Consider the following 14,531-nt stretch of genomic DNA (forward strand, 5'->3'; position numbering starts at 1 on the left):
AGAATGTGTCCTTACTATAAACTTTGAGCCAAGTGTATTTTCTGTTTTCAAGAAAGAATTCTGCAAGACTCGTCTATGTAGAATGTAAGATAATTACTCTTAAGTTCCCTATAAGTAGATCATTTTCTTCTGCTGAAATCTAACCTGTGGGACATGTTCCCAGCACTCTCTGCTCCTGCTACCACAGGAGAATTTGAATGACCATAACTATGGCAATTTTATGTTTTTAATTACTTAAATATCAGAAGTTGGCTTTTGTTTGCAATGCCACAAAAAGGTAAATAAGCAGAGAAATTATTTCTTTCGATTCAAAGAAAGAAATGGAACAAAGAAGGAAGACACGATAGATAAATCATAATTATGTTTATTTAGCAAAATAAACTTAAAGTTTTCTATTAAAAAACATAAGAATCATATCCAAATTTTAGCTTCCCCATCTTCTTTGGTATTGAAATCAACGTTTGGGATATAAAATATTTTACTTTGAAGTTGAGCCACTGGGTCTTACAACAGTTTTCCCTATAAGGAAAAGAGAAAATTAAGTTACCCGGAACTGTCTTATTTACTGGACAACCAGTGGATGCATTATGTGTGTGCAGAGACCAACATCGCCAAGGAAATATTCATCACGGATATGTGTTTTTCTACTGAAAACACATTTTAAATTTTTAACGATTGTCTGCCATGATTTTATTGTTTTGTCTGAATAGGAATCCGATATGGAGATCCTGCTCTCATTTAATTAATGAACTACTCTCCAAGGAAGTTCACACCCCCACACCAGGACTTAATATTTATTTTTCAACAAAACTACCCGATTAAAAATCTTTTTTTCTGAACTTATCAGAATTGTGTGTTTCAGTCTTTTCCATAAAACAGTATCTGGAGGTTGCTAATAACATTAAATTAATATTAATAAAACCCAATCTATCTAAATCTTTTTCTTAAAACCAGATTTCTTGTTTCTCCTAAGGGTAGTATCACAGGGATTGCTGAATTAGCCAACGCAAATACTTCCAGAAATGCCATGGGACAACCAAGCTGCTCTTACTCCTCTGATAAACCTTCGTCTTTCCAATTCTGATTTCTCCATATCCCTTCCTTTTTGTGTGAAAATACGTTCCCCCTTAATTTGTTAAAAGGAATCTGAGATAAAAACTCCAATAGCAAACTGCGGCAAGTTTTGTTTTTTGCATAGACTCTTGGGACCACAAAACGACCAAACAATGGCTGGCTTTAGTGCTAACACTGGGACTGGGAACAAGAAGAGTACAGCCACAGTAAAATACAGCTGTCTATTAGGAGGACTGCGTAAAGACATCTTTGGCCATGCAGGCTCTGGGCCCTCTGGAAGTAAGTCAGTTGCATTGCCAGCATGACAAAGAAAATAGCAATGTTCAGGATCAGGAAGAGCCTGGTATAGGACGACGACAGCGACGGGGCCCTGCTGCGCGTCGTCGTCACCATCCGGGCCTGTCCAAAGCGGCCGTTCAGGGAGCCACCGCTTTTGTGTTTCTCATACGTCACATCTGCAAAGTCCAAAAGGTCTTTCATCTCTTCATCCTCGTCGATGGGCAGTTCTTTCTGTGCCAAAATCTGAGCTTTCTGGCGGATCTTCTTCTCGTTGACTTCGATCTGTGCAAAAATATCGGGGACGGCGTCCACGAATTGATAGCGTTTGCCTCCCCTCCGGTTCTTCTTGGACTTGCTCTGCTGCTGCTGCTGCTGCTGCTGCTGCTGCTGCTGCTGCTGCTGCTGCTGCTGCGAGATGGCAAAAATCCGGTCGATGGCCTCCTCCGTCTGCCTCTTGTCGGAGAACCTCAGCAGGCGCTCGGCGGTCTTCCGGAAGCCGGCCGTGTTGCGCACGCGGGACAGGATCTGCTTCTCCAGCAGCTGGAAGACCGGCTTGAAGCGCTGCAGGCTCCGCTCCACCAGCGCCGCGTGGTCCCGCAGCTCGGGCGGCGGCGCGCTCCGCACCGCGCAGCTCCGGTCGAACAGGATCTCCCGCCGGTCGGCGATGACCTGCGCGAAGGCCGACTGGCCGCTGCTCTCGCCGGTCCAGAGGTAGGCGGCGTAGGCGTGCCGGCGGGTGGCGACGAACACGTCCAGCTGCTGCGCGTCCCCGTGGAGGCTGAAGCTCTGCACGTCCAGCGACGGCCCGATGAACAGGTAAGCCGTCCGCGTGACCGGGCGCCGCAGGCGCACCGTGACGTTCACGTAGTTGGTCCCGTTGTAGGGGTAGCCGCGAGGGTACGTCACCGAAGCGAAGGTCGCCTTCTCGCTGGAGCCCGTGTCGTCCATCCAGTACATCTTGTAGAGCCCGTCCCGCTGCCGGAGGAAAGCCCCGTGGACCCCGTCCACCGCCGTCTCCTCGAAAGGAACGTCCACGTTGTGGAAGAAGCTCGCTGCCGTCTCCAGCGGGCTCCGCTCTCCCAGGCGGATCTGGTCCACCAGGAGCAGCAGCTGCGGGTGCAGGAGGATCAGGTTCCTCTGCACGCTCTTGAGATCCAGCTGGGGGCTGTAGGCGCCCACTCCCTCCCCTCGGATGAAAACCACCCCGCTCTTCTCCACCGCGGCCACCACCCTCCCCTGGCAGCTGGCTGCCGGGTCGTGCTTGTATTTGGACCATTTCGAGGAGCAGTCTTCCGTGACCTGCCCCTCCCAGGGAGAGAAGCAGCTCTTGGCCGCAGCGGGCGAAAACATCAACACGTTGTTGAAGAAGGTGTACTTTGGCCCATAGAGAGCCTCCGTGATGAAAGGCACGCCGTTGGGGGCAAACGTGAATGAGTTTTGATCGGGATGCTCGTGCCCTGCGTTAAAGTTTCGCCATCCTTTGATCCAGTCTTTGTACTTGTTTCTGTGGACGATGTCATATATGGCACGGCCCCCGAGTTTTCCCGACTTGAAGGAAAGAAAAGACCTATTGATTTCGGCAGGGAGTGCACTCCCGTAGGTCACAACACCCCAGTCTTCAAAATAATGCAACGTGGGGGTGCCAAAATCCGGGGGAGGCACAGATTTCAAGCTGGCGTCATACCTGAAGGGATGAATTGTTCAAAATTAGATGGTTTTTCTGGTGGAAGTTAAAATAAGCCATAGAACTGGCGTGCGGGGGGCGCCTGAGTGGCTCAGTGGGTTAAAGCCTCTGCCTTCGGCTCAGGTCATGATCCCAGGACCCTGGGATCGAGCCCCACCTCGGGCTCTCTGCTCTTTGGGGAGCCTGCTTCCTCCTCTCTCTCTCTCTCTCTCTGCCTACTTGTGATTTCTTTAAAAAAAAAAAAAAAAAAAAAAGAACTGGGGTGCCACTCTGTAGTGTGGCTGGAGGACACAGCACAGATGCTACCCAGAGTGTTAGCAGTGTCCTCTGGAGGAGGGACATTTCTGGAAACACCCATGGATGAGCTTGCGCAGGGGAACACCCTTAGTGTTAGAGAAGGGAGACGAGTCTATCTTCATAGTTGTGAACCTGTGAACCTGCTCGTGGCTACTGGGACCTTCTTCACTGAATGATTTCAGAGCTGCCCTCCAAACAGCGGGGGCTCACAGAATCACACTTCCAAATTTCTAGCCCAGGGACTTCTATCCTGGAGAACCCAGTGTTAGGATCAAGACTCGAACAAGCCACAGTTGTAAGGAACTACTTACTGTTCTGTGACAACCGGTACTACTGAAAGTTTGTTAGACTAATTTTCACCCTCTAAAAAAATAAATGTTAGCAGAGTTGAACTTTACATATTAGATAAAATTTACTGCCTATACCGCATCTAAGAAGGTAAGTAGATGAAATTCAAGAAACTATTCATACTGGGAGATTTATAATTGTGGTTACCCCTGCTTACCAGAAGCCATGGGTTCTGTTTGAATCTGTAGATGAGATCATGGATTTTGGACCCAAAAAATGGCCTCTCGTTTTTATTTATGACAAATATTTATTATCATATTAATATAAGAATTAACAATAAACTTCCACAGTGATTAAGAACACAGTATTGTGAGTCAGAGAGGGCCCCTGAAGGAATCATAAACATGATGATTGAGATGAACATTTCTGATGGGTGTAGATGATTTCCTGCTCAAGGGAAGAAAGGCAGGCCTATACTATTAGCTCTTAGATACTTTTCTCTAAAATGAATTGATCACCTATGTTTAACCTTACTGGTGTTTGATTTTGGCTGTTTCGTCTGCTGTTCTAGAGTCTCAGGCCATCAGAGATCGTATCTTTACTTAGGTCTAGTTAATAACGTTGGTTTAATTATTGTGATTTAACAATTCCAGACACAAGATGAATTAATTGGCCATACCTCTCTGATTTGGTCAGTCTGCATATTCCTATAAATGGCAGATTTTGAACTAAGTTAGACTTAGCATTAATCTGACTCCTAAACCAAAAACTGCCAAGAGTAATGAGATATAGAACTATCCTGGTTGTTTATTTAGGATAAGTGAAATTACTACTAAATAATTACTTCATACCCCTAAAAGGAGTCAGAAATGGTTGCATATTAATATATTTGCTCCACCTGTGACAATAGTTTTAAAAAATGTTGGTTAAATTGTAACTGGTTGTAACTCTATTAATATTTTTTTCTTCTTAATTGTTTAAACTAAAAAAGAATAATGAAGAGAAGCCAATCAAAACAGAAGCATACTTTGGAATTGAATACACATTTCAATAGCTTGAAAAGAAATCAAGAATTAATGATTAACCAGTTCCCTGTAATTTTTATTTTAATTTATTGGATGCCAACAATATACTTGGCAGTACTTTAAAAAGGAGATCCTGGCTTCTCTTTCTAGGCTTAAAGGATTAAGGCAGGAAAAATTACATGGTTCTTTTATTATCAAAGTGAAACTGTCAAATACTGTCAAACACTTTTAAACGGTTTTGGAAATTTAGTAACAACTTTGCTATTAAAAGATTATAATGCTCCATTTACTAAAACAAAACATTTTCCTACCTTTATTTCTCTCTTTGCTGTGATTGCCAGGGTAACCTAGTCTACATTTTGTGCTTTTTCTCTTTATAGGATTTCAAAAATGATGTAAATTGAAACATGACCATCTATGAAACAGTGGAAGCCCAGGACATCTCTAACACAAGAAAACCAAAAACTGCCAAGAGTAATGAGATCCTACACGTAAGGATATGTTTCCAGCAGAGCCTCCAAAGCTGCAACAGGAGCCGAAGCTGAGCTGGCGGCATATGGAGTAGGGGTTACAAAGTGCTTTATGTAGTTTTCATTTTAAATGCAGGAATCTAGCACACGTTCGCCCTGGGTATAATTTATTTTTAAAGGCCGCCCAACATGTCCTACCAGAGAAATTCCGTGTGAAGAGTACACCAGCGCTGCCCTTTGGATGGTGTCCCTGGACCTTCAGTCACACGGTTCCTCCTGATCTGGTCAGCAAGCCAGTTGCCACTGCCGTTCCGCATGACAAATTTATCCAGGAACACTAATTGGCTTTCTGGACCATAAAACCAGTTGTAATTGGAGTCTGCAATAGCCACAGTTCTTTGAAACCCTGGGGAGAGAAGTTCGACAGAATGAAGATAGATTTAAAACTCCACACTCCACTGAAGACCTAAACAATGATTTCCAATCCTGGTTGCAAATTGGAATTGATTGTGTACCTTGAATTTAAAAAACCCAAAAGCATGACATCCACGTTAAGGAGACCCAGTTAATGAGACCCAAACCAGTTAATGAGACCTCTGACCTGACCTCTTTCACAAATCTTGTGCGCAAGTTTGTATTTGCTACGTGGCTACTTATCACTGGGAAGTGATAAGCCACAATTCTTAATGCTTCTGTATGCTGCCCACCTTCCTCATTTTCCCACCTTCCTCATTTTCCGGTGTCCATGCTATGCGACATCATATCTGCAGAGACACAGAGGTTCTCCTCTGGAGCACAGTGAGTTCCTGAACCTGGACTGAGCTCTAGCTGTCTTACCCACTGTCCCATATTCTACACCAAGATGATGACACAAGGTGCTTCAATGTGGCATCCAATAAAGTGGAAGTTATAAGGCTTAAGGGAGACACTGCATTTCTACAGGAAGAAACTTTTTCTTAAATATTTTATTTATTTGACGGAGAGAGCAAGAGACAGAGCAGAAGCAGGAGCGAACAGGGGAGGGAGAAGCAGGCTCCATGCTGGGCAGGGAACTCCATGTGGGGCTCAATCCCAGGACCCTGGGATCATGACCAGAGCCAAAGGCAGACACTTAACTGACTGAGCCACCCAGGTGCCCCCATATAGGAAGAAAACTTCCTAATTCCCACAGAAGATCCTGCTAATATATACCGCCACAAGTTAAAGAAAGAAAATGCAAAGATCATACGGGAATAGGTCATCAAAACAAAAGCAGGTAAGACTGGATATACTCCAGTTTTTCATGAAAAAGAATAGGAGACAGCTCTGAGCCAGACAGGAATAATCATTACTAGAATATCCATTGAGGAAAAGAAAAAAAAAAGGGGGGAGAGAGAGAGAGAGAGAGAGAAAGGTTGTTAAGAATAGACTGACTTTTGGGTGCCTGGGTGGCTCAGTGGGTTGGGCCGCTGCCTTCGGCTCAGGTCATGATCTCAGGGTCCTGGGATCAAGTCCCACATCGGGCTCTCTGCTCAGTGGGAAGCCTGCTTCCCTCTCTCTCTCTCTCTTTCTCTCGCTTTCTCTCTGCCTGCCTCTCTGCCTACTTGTGATCTTTCTCTGTCAAATAAATAAAATTAAAAAAAAAAAAAAAGAATAGACTGACTTTTAACACACAATCCCTTCTAAAATGATACCATGACCATATTTACATAATTTACAGCTAATGTTTTTCCTCTGCCAGTTTAGTAAATGCTATTCCAAGTAAATCTTATGATAAAATGTGATTTCCTGAATCTTCTACTAATCTGTGAATTCCCTGAAAGCAGATATATTTTATTTCTCTTTGAATCCCCTCTCTGGAACAGTGCCTGACACACAGATGTTCGGTAATGTTTTGTTGGATTAATTGACAGAAATACACGAATCCCCCTCGCGGAGGTGTTCCCCTATCCTTTCCAGTTCCGAATGCAGCCACAGACACAGCTCACAGCCCTGATGCGGCCGGCTGTTAGATCTCAGATCAAATGACAAAGCACTGAGACCTCTCCAAGGTCCCTGGCCTCATGGCCTTTATCAAGATAAGCTACAAAACAGGCCTCTCCTGCATATCTAAGAATAAGCAATAAAACAATGGGGTTCTGAAAGTTAATTCTCAACTAAACTTTAAGAAGCTTATCATTCTTTTGCTCTGCAGTATTTTTTGGATACCTAATCAAATAATAGAGATTCTATTCAGAGCAGAAAGATTTAAAGACTGGATTCTTTAGTGTAGGGCTAGAATCACCATCTAATAATTACATTTCACTGGTTGGGGGGTGGTGGGGAAGATTCTCCATCCTTTTTTTTTTTTCTTTTTCCTTTACAAATTTTTATTTAAATTCTAGTTAGTTCACCTACAGTGCAATACTGATTTCAGGAAGAGAATTCAGTGGTGCATCACTTACAGACAATACCCAGTGGTCATCACAGCAAGTACCTCCTTGATACTCATCCCCTATCCAGCCCAGCCCCCACCTACTTCCCTCCACCAACCCTGTTTGTTCTCTGTCTTTGAGTCTTTTATGGCTTGTTTCCCTCTCTTTTTTCTCCCTTCCCCACTACCCATATGTTCACCTGTTTTGTTTCTTAAATTCCACATGTGAATGAAATATATATTTGTCTTTCTCTAACTGACTGATTTCACTCAGCATAATATGCTCTAGCTCCATCCATGTCATTGCAAATGGCAAGAGTTCATTCTTTTTGATACACGCCACATCTTCTTTATTCATTCATCAGTCAATGGCCATTTGGCCTCCTTCCTTAGTGTGGCTATTGTGGAAATTGCTGCTATAAACGTCGGGATGCACGCACCCCCTAGAATCAGCACTTTTGTGTCCTTTGGGTAAATACCTAGTAGTGCAGTTGCTGGGCAGTAGGGTAGCTCTATTTTCAACTTTTTGCGGAACTTTCATACTGGCTTCTGGAGTGGCTGCACCAGTTTGCATTCCCACCAACAGTGTGAGAGGGTTCCCTTTTCTCCATATTCTTGCCAACACCTATTGTTTCTTGTGTTGTTAATCTTAGCCATTCTGACAGGTCTGAGGTGATATCTCAGGCTTTTGTTTTTCCCCGATGACAACTGATGTTTTCATGTGTCCTTTAGCCATCTGGATGTCTCCTTTGGAAAAATGCCTATTTACTTCTTCTCCCCCATTTCTCAACTGGATTATTTGGTTTTTGGGTGTTAAAAAAATTCCCATCTGATGAAGATCTACCTCCTAAACTTTTTCTAACATCTTAGTCCTGTTTAGAAACAAGGAGAGTTTTAAGACTGTCCTAGAAATCAAAGTGTTCTTAAATCATATACATCTTTTTTTAGAGCTAGTTCTCTTAGAAGACTGAGCTACATGACAACAAGGAATTAGAAGTTTTGTAGCAACTCATTTTTTGATTTTTTATATTTTATATTATGCATTTCACTAAACTATTTAAAGAAAATACTGAAGCTCCAACAAATATGTAGGCACAGTCTTTCATTTTGAGTATCTATATAGCTTAGAAATAAAAACTAAAACCTAAAAAACAAGAGGATCAATTTGGGATTGCATGTAAAGGAAAATGAACATGTAACCATAAATGCTTACATCTTGTTAAGATTCAAGAAAAGGAAATGTTATTTTTGCACATGAATCAGAAAAATACAAAGTTATTGTTTTGGGAGCTATTTCAAATATGCAAAAAATAAACACAATAATATTTTGAAAATTAAAAAAAAAGATTCATGAAAAGGAATTAGTATATGTACCCAAGTTTTACATCTACAAAAATAAAAGTACTGTGGGGGCTACGAATTATATTTGATCCATTACGCTCCGAGCTTTACAGTACATAGATCACAAATCCTCACAGTCACTTCCCAAATGTTCTGGTTAGATACAACTCTTGCATTCTTTGATTTTTTATAAAAAAAAAATCCCTTTCATCTCGACATGACTCGAACCCCACATTTCTTTTCCTGGTCTGACCCATTTTCATAATCGGGAAGAACTATCATAGTTAATTGCTCTCCCAATTCTGATTCCTCACTATACCTGGAAGGATGGTTCTGTACATAAATGCGAAGTGTTGTTTAAGCCACGGGTGGCCAAAGTGGTTGATGTCAAAGTGCCTCTGAACAAGAAACATATACTGGAAGAGTGATCTAGTGGTGTAGCTGCCGTAGGCAACGCCTTCGTAGAGGGAACCATCTGTCACCTCTCGGAGCAAGACCAGAGACTTCTCCATGATGGTCAGAACTTGTTTGGTCCATAAGTAGGCTTCTTGAAGATACCCTGCAGAATGAAAACACATGGAAACACTGACTCTAGCTATAAGGAAGCATAAACAAAATTATGAGCAAAAAAATGCTCTGAGTTATCTGACTTCAGTACAAAGAGCATTTTGTAAAACTCGGACTTATCAACAATATAAATAACATTCTGCTAATTCAGGCTTGTGTCCGGTCCATGATTTAAGTTAAAAAGTTCTTGAATACAAGTCATTTATTAAATGAAGATAAACCCTGAAATGAGCTTCAGTTTCCAATCTTTAATCAATTTGAAACCCCATCACATCTAAGATTACAAACTGCCTGTAACTTTGTGTCTACAAGAAGAGCTCTGTGTATTAAGACTTTTATTCAATTTTTCTAAAAACTACTACTTGAAAATATTTTGGAAGCTTATCACCTCATAAAACTTGCACCATTAGTTCAGAGGATTTTTAATAAGCTGCAAATACTATAAAGGCTAAGCAGATAGCCTTCGATCTGTTCTGTCATTAGAGGAAGATCTCTCATCCTTTATGTGCCACAGGATTTCACGGGATTTCAAAAGGCAGCATAGTGGGTCAGAGACACCACTGGAGTGGTGTCTTTTACTCTGATGGTAAAAAATATCAACTGGGAGTCCTGAGTCTACCAAAAATGAGCTAAAATTTTGTTCAAGAGCTTTAACCCATCACATTTTTCTACTTCTGCAACTGAAAATTAAAGGCCTTAAAATTTTAATGAAATACTTTTGACTCAAAAATGCTAGCTTCCTATAAATTCTTGTGACTAGCATTAGGTAACAATCACAATTCACATTTCTAAAACATTTGCAATTTACACAGCACTGAACACAATCTTACTTAATCCTTTTACCAATTCAATTAGGCATTATTGCTCCAAAATTACAGAAAGCTTGACTTGTTCAAGACCTCTGACACATGACTAAAAATGAACAGAACTTTGATCTGAACCTAGGTCTTTAGATTTCAGCTTTGTTTTGTTTGTTTTTTTGTTGAAAAACATACAACCAGTGAGGGTGAAAGTAAGCTCATCACCTCCGGGTGTGGATAGAATCTCATTGCTTTGCTCGCACAGATGTGTGTGATCACCAGTGCTGAACACTACCACGGCCCACCACGTGTGTGCTGGGTGTGAGGGCTTCCAGGGCCCCTGGGACCACCAGATCCCAGCCTAAATCCCAGGTGCCAGGCTCTAGACCTGGCTCCCATCTCCTGAGGGAAGCACTGTTTGGGCTCCACCTGGAGAGGTGACTGTGAATTGTTCCCCGACTCCTCCTGTCCAGCTGTACACCTGCCAGGCCAGTCTTCTGGAGAGTTTTTAGTTTCCATTCTATAATCATTAGGGTTTAGAGTTCTAATCATTTTCCTCTTTTTCTTCTCTGTATCCTCCATATCTAACCAGACTCCACAATGTGATACCTAAAATCAGGCCTGCTGGGGTGCCTGGGTGGCTCAGGGGGTTAAGCCTCTGCCTTCAGCTCAGATCATGACCTCAAGGTCCTGGGATCGAGCTCCGCATCAGGCTCTCCGCTCAGCGGGGAGCCTGCTCCCTGCCCCGCTCTCTGCCCGCCTCTCTGCCTACTTGTGATCTCTGTCAAATAAATAAATAAAATCTTAAAAAAAAAAAAATCAGGCCTGCTACTTATCACCCTGATATCATATGACCTGGTTTTTCCTTCTTTCCCCCCTACCCTGCCAAAGACAACCCTGTTCGGGAGAGATGAGGCAACGTCTACCTTTGTAAACTTTGAATCTGTCAGTATGAGACACTGATACTCTTACTGCATTTCAGTTTTAGTTAACATACAGTGCAACCTCGGTTTCAGGGGTTGATGTTGTTAATGATGCTTTGCCCTGAGCTCGCCCACCATCCATACCCCTTGCTGGAATGTTCTTCATTTCTTCATTTATCCAGACTTACCTCTATTTCAAAGTTCTGTGAACCTTCTCAAACTCACATAAAAAACACAGCTCTCCTCAATTCAAACTGAATACCCTCAATCAGGATTTAACCAGAGTTTCATGACAGCTCTTCTTTCGTTCTCTGGTACTGCTGTAACTCCTGCATGTTCGTGTAAATGTTTCACAACTGGCTTCCTTCCCACTGATTTGCAAACGGCTCATGTGTGATCCTGTGGTCCCTGATCCTTGAGCCTGAGAGAGAGTTAGCAGAGCAGAGAGAACATTCTGATTCTCCCCCTTCTGAGATTTTGTGGGAGTCCTGTGGGAATTACTGGTACACTAAGCTCTGCCAGCATCTGTGAGGCCAGTCTGGAGAAGGTGGGATTGTCGAAACAGCCTGTGAGGAAACTCCTCATGGTGGTGTGTTTGCCAACAGAGCCAGGACGGCGAGCCCGGTTATTAACTGAGATGGGCCCGGCTGGGGATTTCACTTCTTCTTCTGTCCACTCGTCTTATGAATGTGTACACTGCCTGCGTGAGAGTTCTAGAAACACTGTCTTGCTGAGCACATCGTAACCTTCGTCAGGAAATAAACGTACTCGCAAACTCCTGTGAGAGGAGGACTACACCTTTTGACCCCAACCTGAACTGGTATCTTTTTTTTTTTTTACTTTTTTTTTTTTTACTTTTTTTTTTTTTTTTAAGATTTTATTTATTTATTTGACAGAGAGAGAGATCACAAGCAGGCAGAGAGGCAGGCAGAGAGAGGAGGAAGCAGGCTCCCGGCTGAGCAGAGAGCCCGATGCGGGGCTCGATCCCAAGACCCTGGGATCATGACCTGAGCTGAAGGCAGAGGCTTAACCCACTGAGCCACCCAGGCGCCCCCTGAATTGGTATTTTTGATGTCTGCATAGTATCTGGAGCAATCTTATCTACCACAAAGAATGAAGAAATAAGCTCTTATCTTGCTACTAAAGAACTCAACATTTTATAAAGAAACAAGACTACGAGGCTGACACCCAAGGCCCTGGCTGAGAGCCAGCTTGTCCTGGGTTCTTTCCACCATTTCATGAGGGTGTCTTTCACAGGCCTTGGGATTTATTTATCAATAAATAAATACTTTTATATTTGTTTATTGATTTGATATTTTGTGTTTTGATCTTTTATTTTTTATTTCGCATTTTGATCTTTTAAATCCTGTTTATTCTTGTGAGAATAGGGGGCAAAGGAAGCCAAGATGAAACTTGGCTCTCTTAAAATATGGCTTAAATCACTATAAATTGAATCTCTATTCTAAGAGAGGCAACAAAATATAGATGGGGAGGGCACTCTGAGTTTCGACAAAACTGGGTCCAAATCTGATACCTTATATGGTTGATGTGACAAATAAAATAGGGACAAGGAATAACACGTGCCACATGCTCAGTTAATATTAGTTTCTTTTCCTGTAAGACTAATTAAAAGTGATGGCTGGCTGATCATTTACAGGCCTGTACCCCTGGGATAAATAATACATTATATGTTAATAAAAATAGTTTTTTAGGGACGCCTGGGTGGCTCAGTTGGTTGAGATGCTGCCTTCGGCTTGGGTCATGATCCCAGCATCCTGGGATGGAATCCCGAGTTGGGTTCTTTGCTCGGTGGGGCGCCTACTTCTCCCTCTGCCTCTGCCTGCTACTCTGTCTGCCTGTGCTCGCTCTCTCTCTCTGACAAACAAATAAATAAAATCTTTAAAAAAAAATAAAAATAAAAATAATTTTTTAAAAAGTGATGGCTGGTTGATAAGACGAGAGAGAATGCTAGACTTGAGGAAATCTGATACTGGATAATCTACAAAATGCATACTAATTCTTGTGGGGAAGTTGAGTTCTGTCAGATTTTCCAGCCCCAAGTATAGGTTTAATATCCCAATAATTCACTGTGATCTTAGGGCTGCTTTTCTTAAATACAGTCAAATTTAATCATGCGCAGACTTTTAAAGTGTTGTAATTAAATCAGAATTACAAGAACAGAGACAATGTAGTATCAGCAATTATGTAATACATTAAAGCAAAATAGTTACATGATCCACAAAAGTCACTTACAAATTTGACCTAAATGACCCCGATTGGTTGTTTTAGGTCCTTAGAGAAAAAAAAAAAAATAGTGTTGTAATGACAGACATCTGTGTGCAAAGAAGATTCATTTCAAATAATAAACTTCTCGTTAAGCTTTTAAAAACTCCATTTACCCAGGATGGCTATGTTCACTGTCACATTGATTGGGGCAATCAAAAGCCTGACTTAAAAAACCTGCAGGCTGATATAAGTAGCAGAAATGAGGAAGAGATGTCTCTCAATTGTCTAAGAGATGCCCTGGTATTAATTCAACTCATAAGCTCCGTTAGGATCCAAATATGAACACGTACTAGGGCTGGTATAAAAACGCTCTGCGCACAAGGCAACTAGGACCAGCGCTTAGGCATTCCCTCGGTTGTGTCCACACGCACCTTGATTCATCAGGACCAGGCTTCCCGTGAGCAAGGCCATGCAGTTGGTGGGCTGATGATTGTGCAGGTACTGAAATCCCCATCCTCTCCTGTAGGACGTTTCATACATATATCCCGAGACGTTGGCAATCACTTCAAGAAACTTCTCCTGCTGTGACTTGCTCAAGTAGTTGTACAAGAAGTCGTAAGCAGTGGCAAAACCAACCAGGGAGTGAGCAAGTGGGACTTCATCCCAAGGAGCATCTTTGACCAGCCTGCAGAGGGAAATCAACCACGTGAATGAGCACAACACTTTCAGAGCATTTGTCACACTTTTCGAGTGTCTGTTTCTCAGGAGGAAAGGGCACAATCGAAGATACAATCCGAAGGGTTGAGGGCCTCAGAATTAGCTGCCTTCCACATTAGACACAAGCATAAAGCTTGTCCCATGGGAAAATTACATAGCGAATGCTTTTTTGGGGTTTCTGGCAACATCAAGAGATGCTGAGAATTTTTCCTTTTGATTTTTTACTCTTGATGAGAGGTAGACTATGTTCAAATAGATCTAAAGCACAAAATGTGTGCTTAAGTGGCAGGGCAAAATTCTCGGGAATATCCATCCAACTAGTACTCACCCTCCTCTTTTTACACATAGTTACAGGGTCTCAGTTCTGTTCTTACGGCTACTTTGGCAAACCAGTGGAACGCAAATATCCCATCTTATTTCCCATAGGCTGGTCAAGGTGCAGGTATCC

General features: G+C 42.4%; 1 protein-coding gene across 6 annotated transcripts in view; it reads right to left on the bottom strand.

The window, feature by feature from the left end:
• Positions 1 to 348: 348 nt before the first annotated feature.
• Positions 349 to 14,531, bottom strand: part of DSE (dermatan sulfate epimerase) — an 86,524-nt gene continuing 72,341 nt past the window's right edge. For all 6 annotated transcript variants that reach the window (XM_082730117.1, XM_082730114.1, XM_082730113.1 and 3 more), the window contains 4 exons: positions 13,798 to 14,051; positions 9,170 to 9,409; positions 5,316 to 5,523; positions 349 to 3,037 (listed from right to left, as the gene is read on the bottom strand). In XM_082730117.1, coding sequence (XP_082586243.1) covers positions 1,243 to 3,037; positions 5,316 to 5,523; positions 9,170 to 9,409; positions 13,798 to 13,906 — 2,352 coding nt within the window. In that variant the 5' untranslated portion in view covers positions 13,907 to 14,051 and the 3' untranslated portion in view covers positions 349 to 1,242. The remainder of the gene's footprint in view (positions 3,038 to 5,315; positions 5,524 to 9,169; positions 9,410 to 13,797; positions 14,052 to 14,531) is intronic.

The sequence above is a fragment of the Mustela nivalis genome (assembly GCF_964662115.1).
Source record: "Mustela nivalis genome assembly, chromosome: 5".
Taxonomy (NCBI): domain Eukaryota; kingdom Metazoa; phylum Chordata; class Mammalia; order Carnivora; family Mustelidae; genus Mustela; species Mustela nivalis.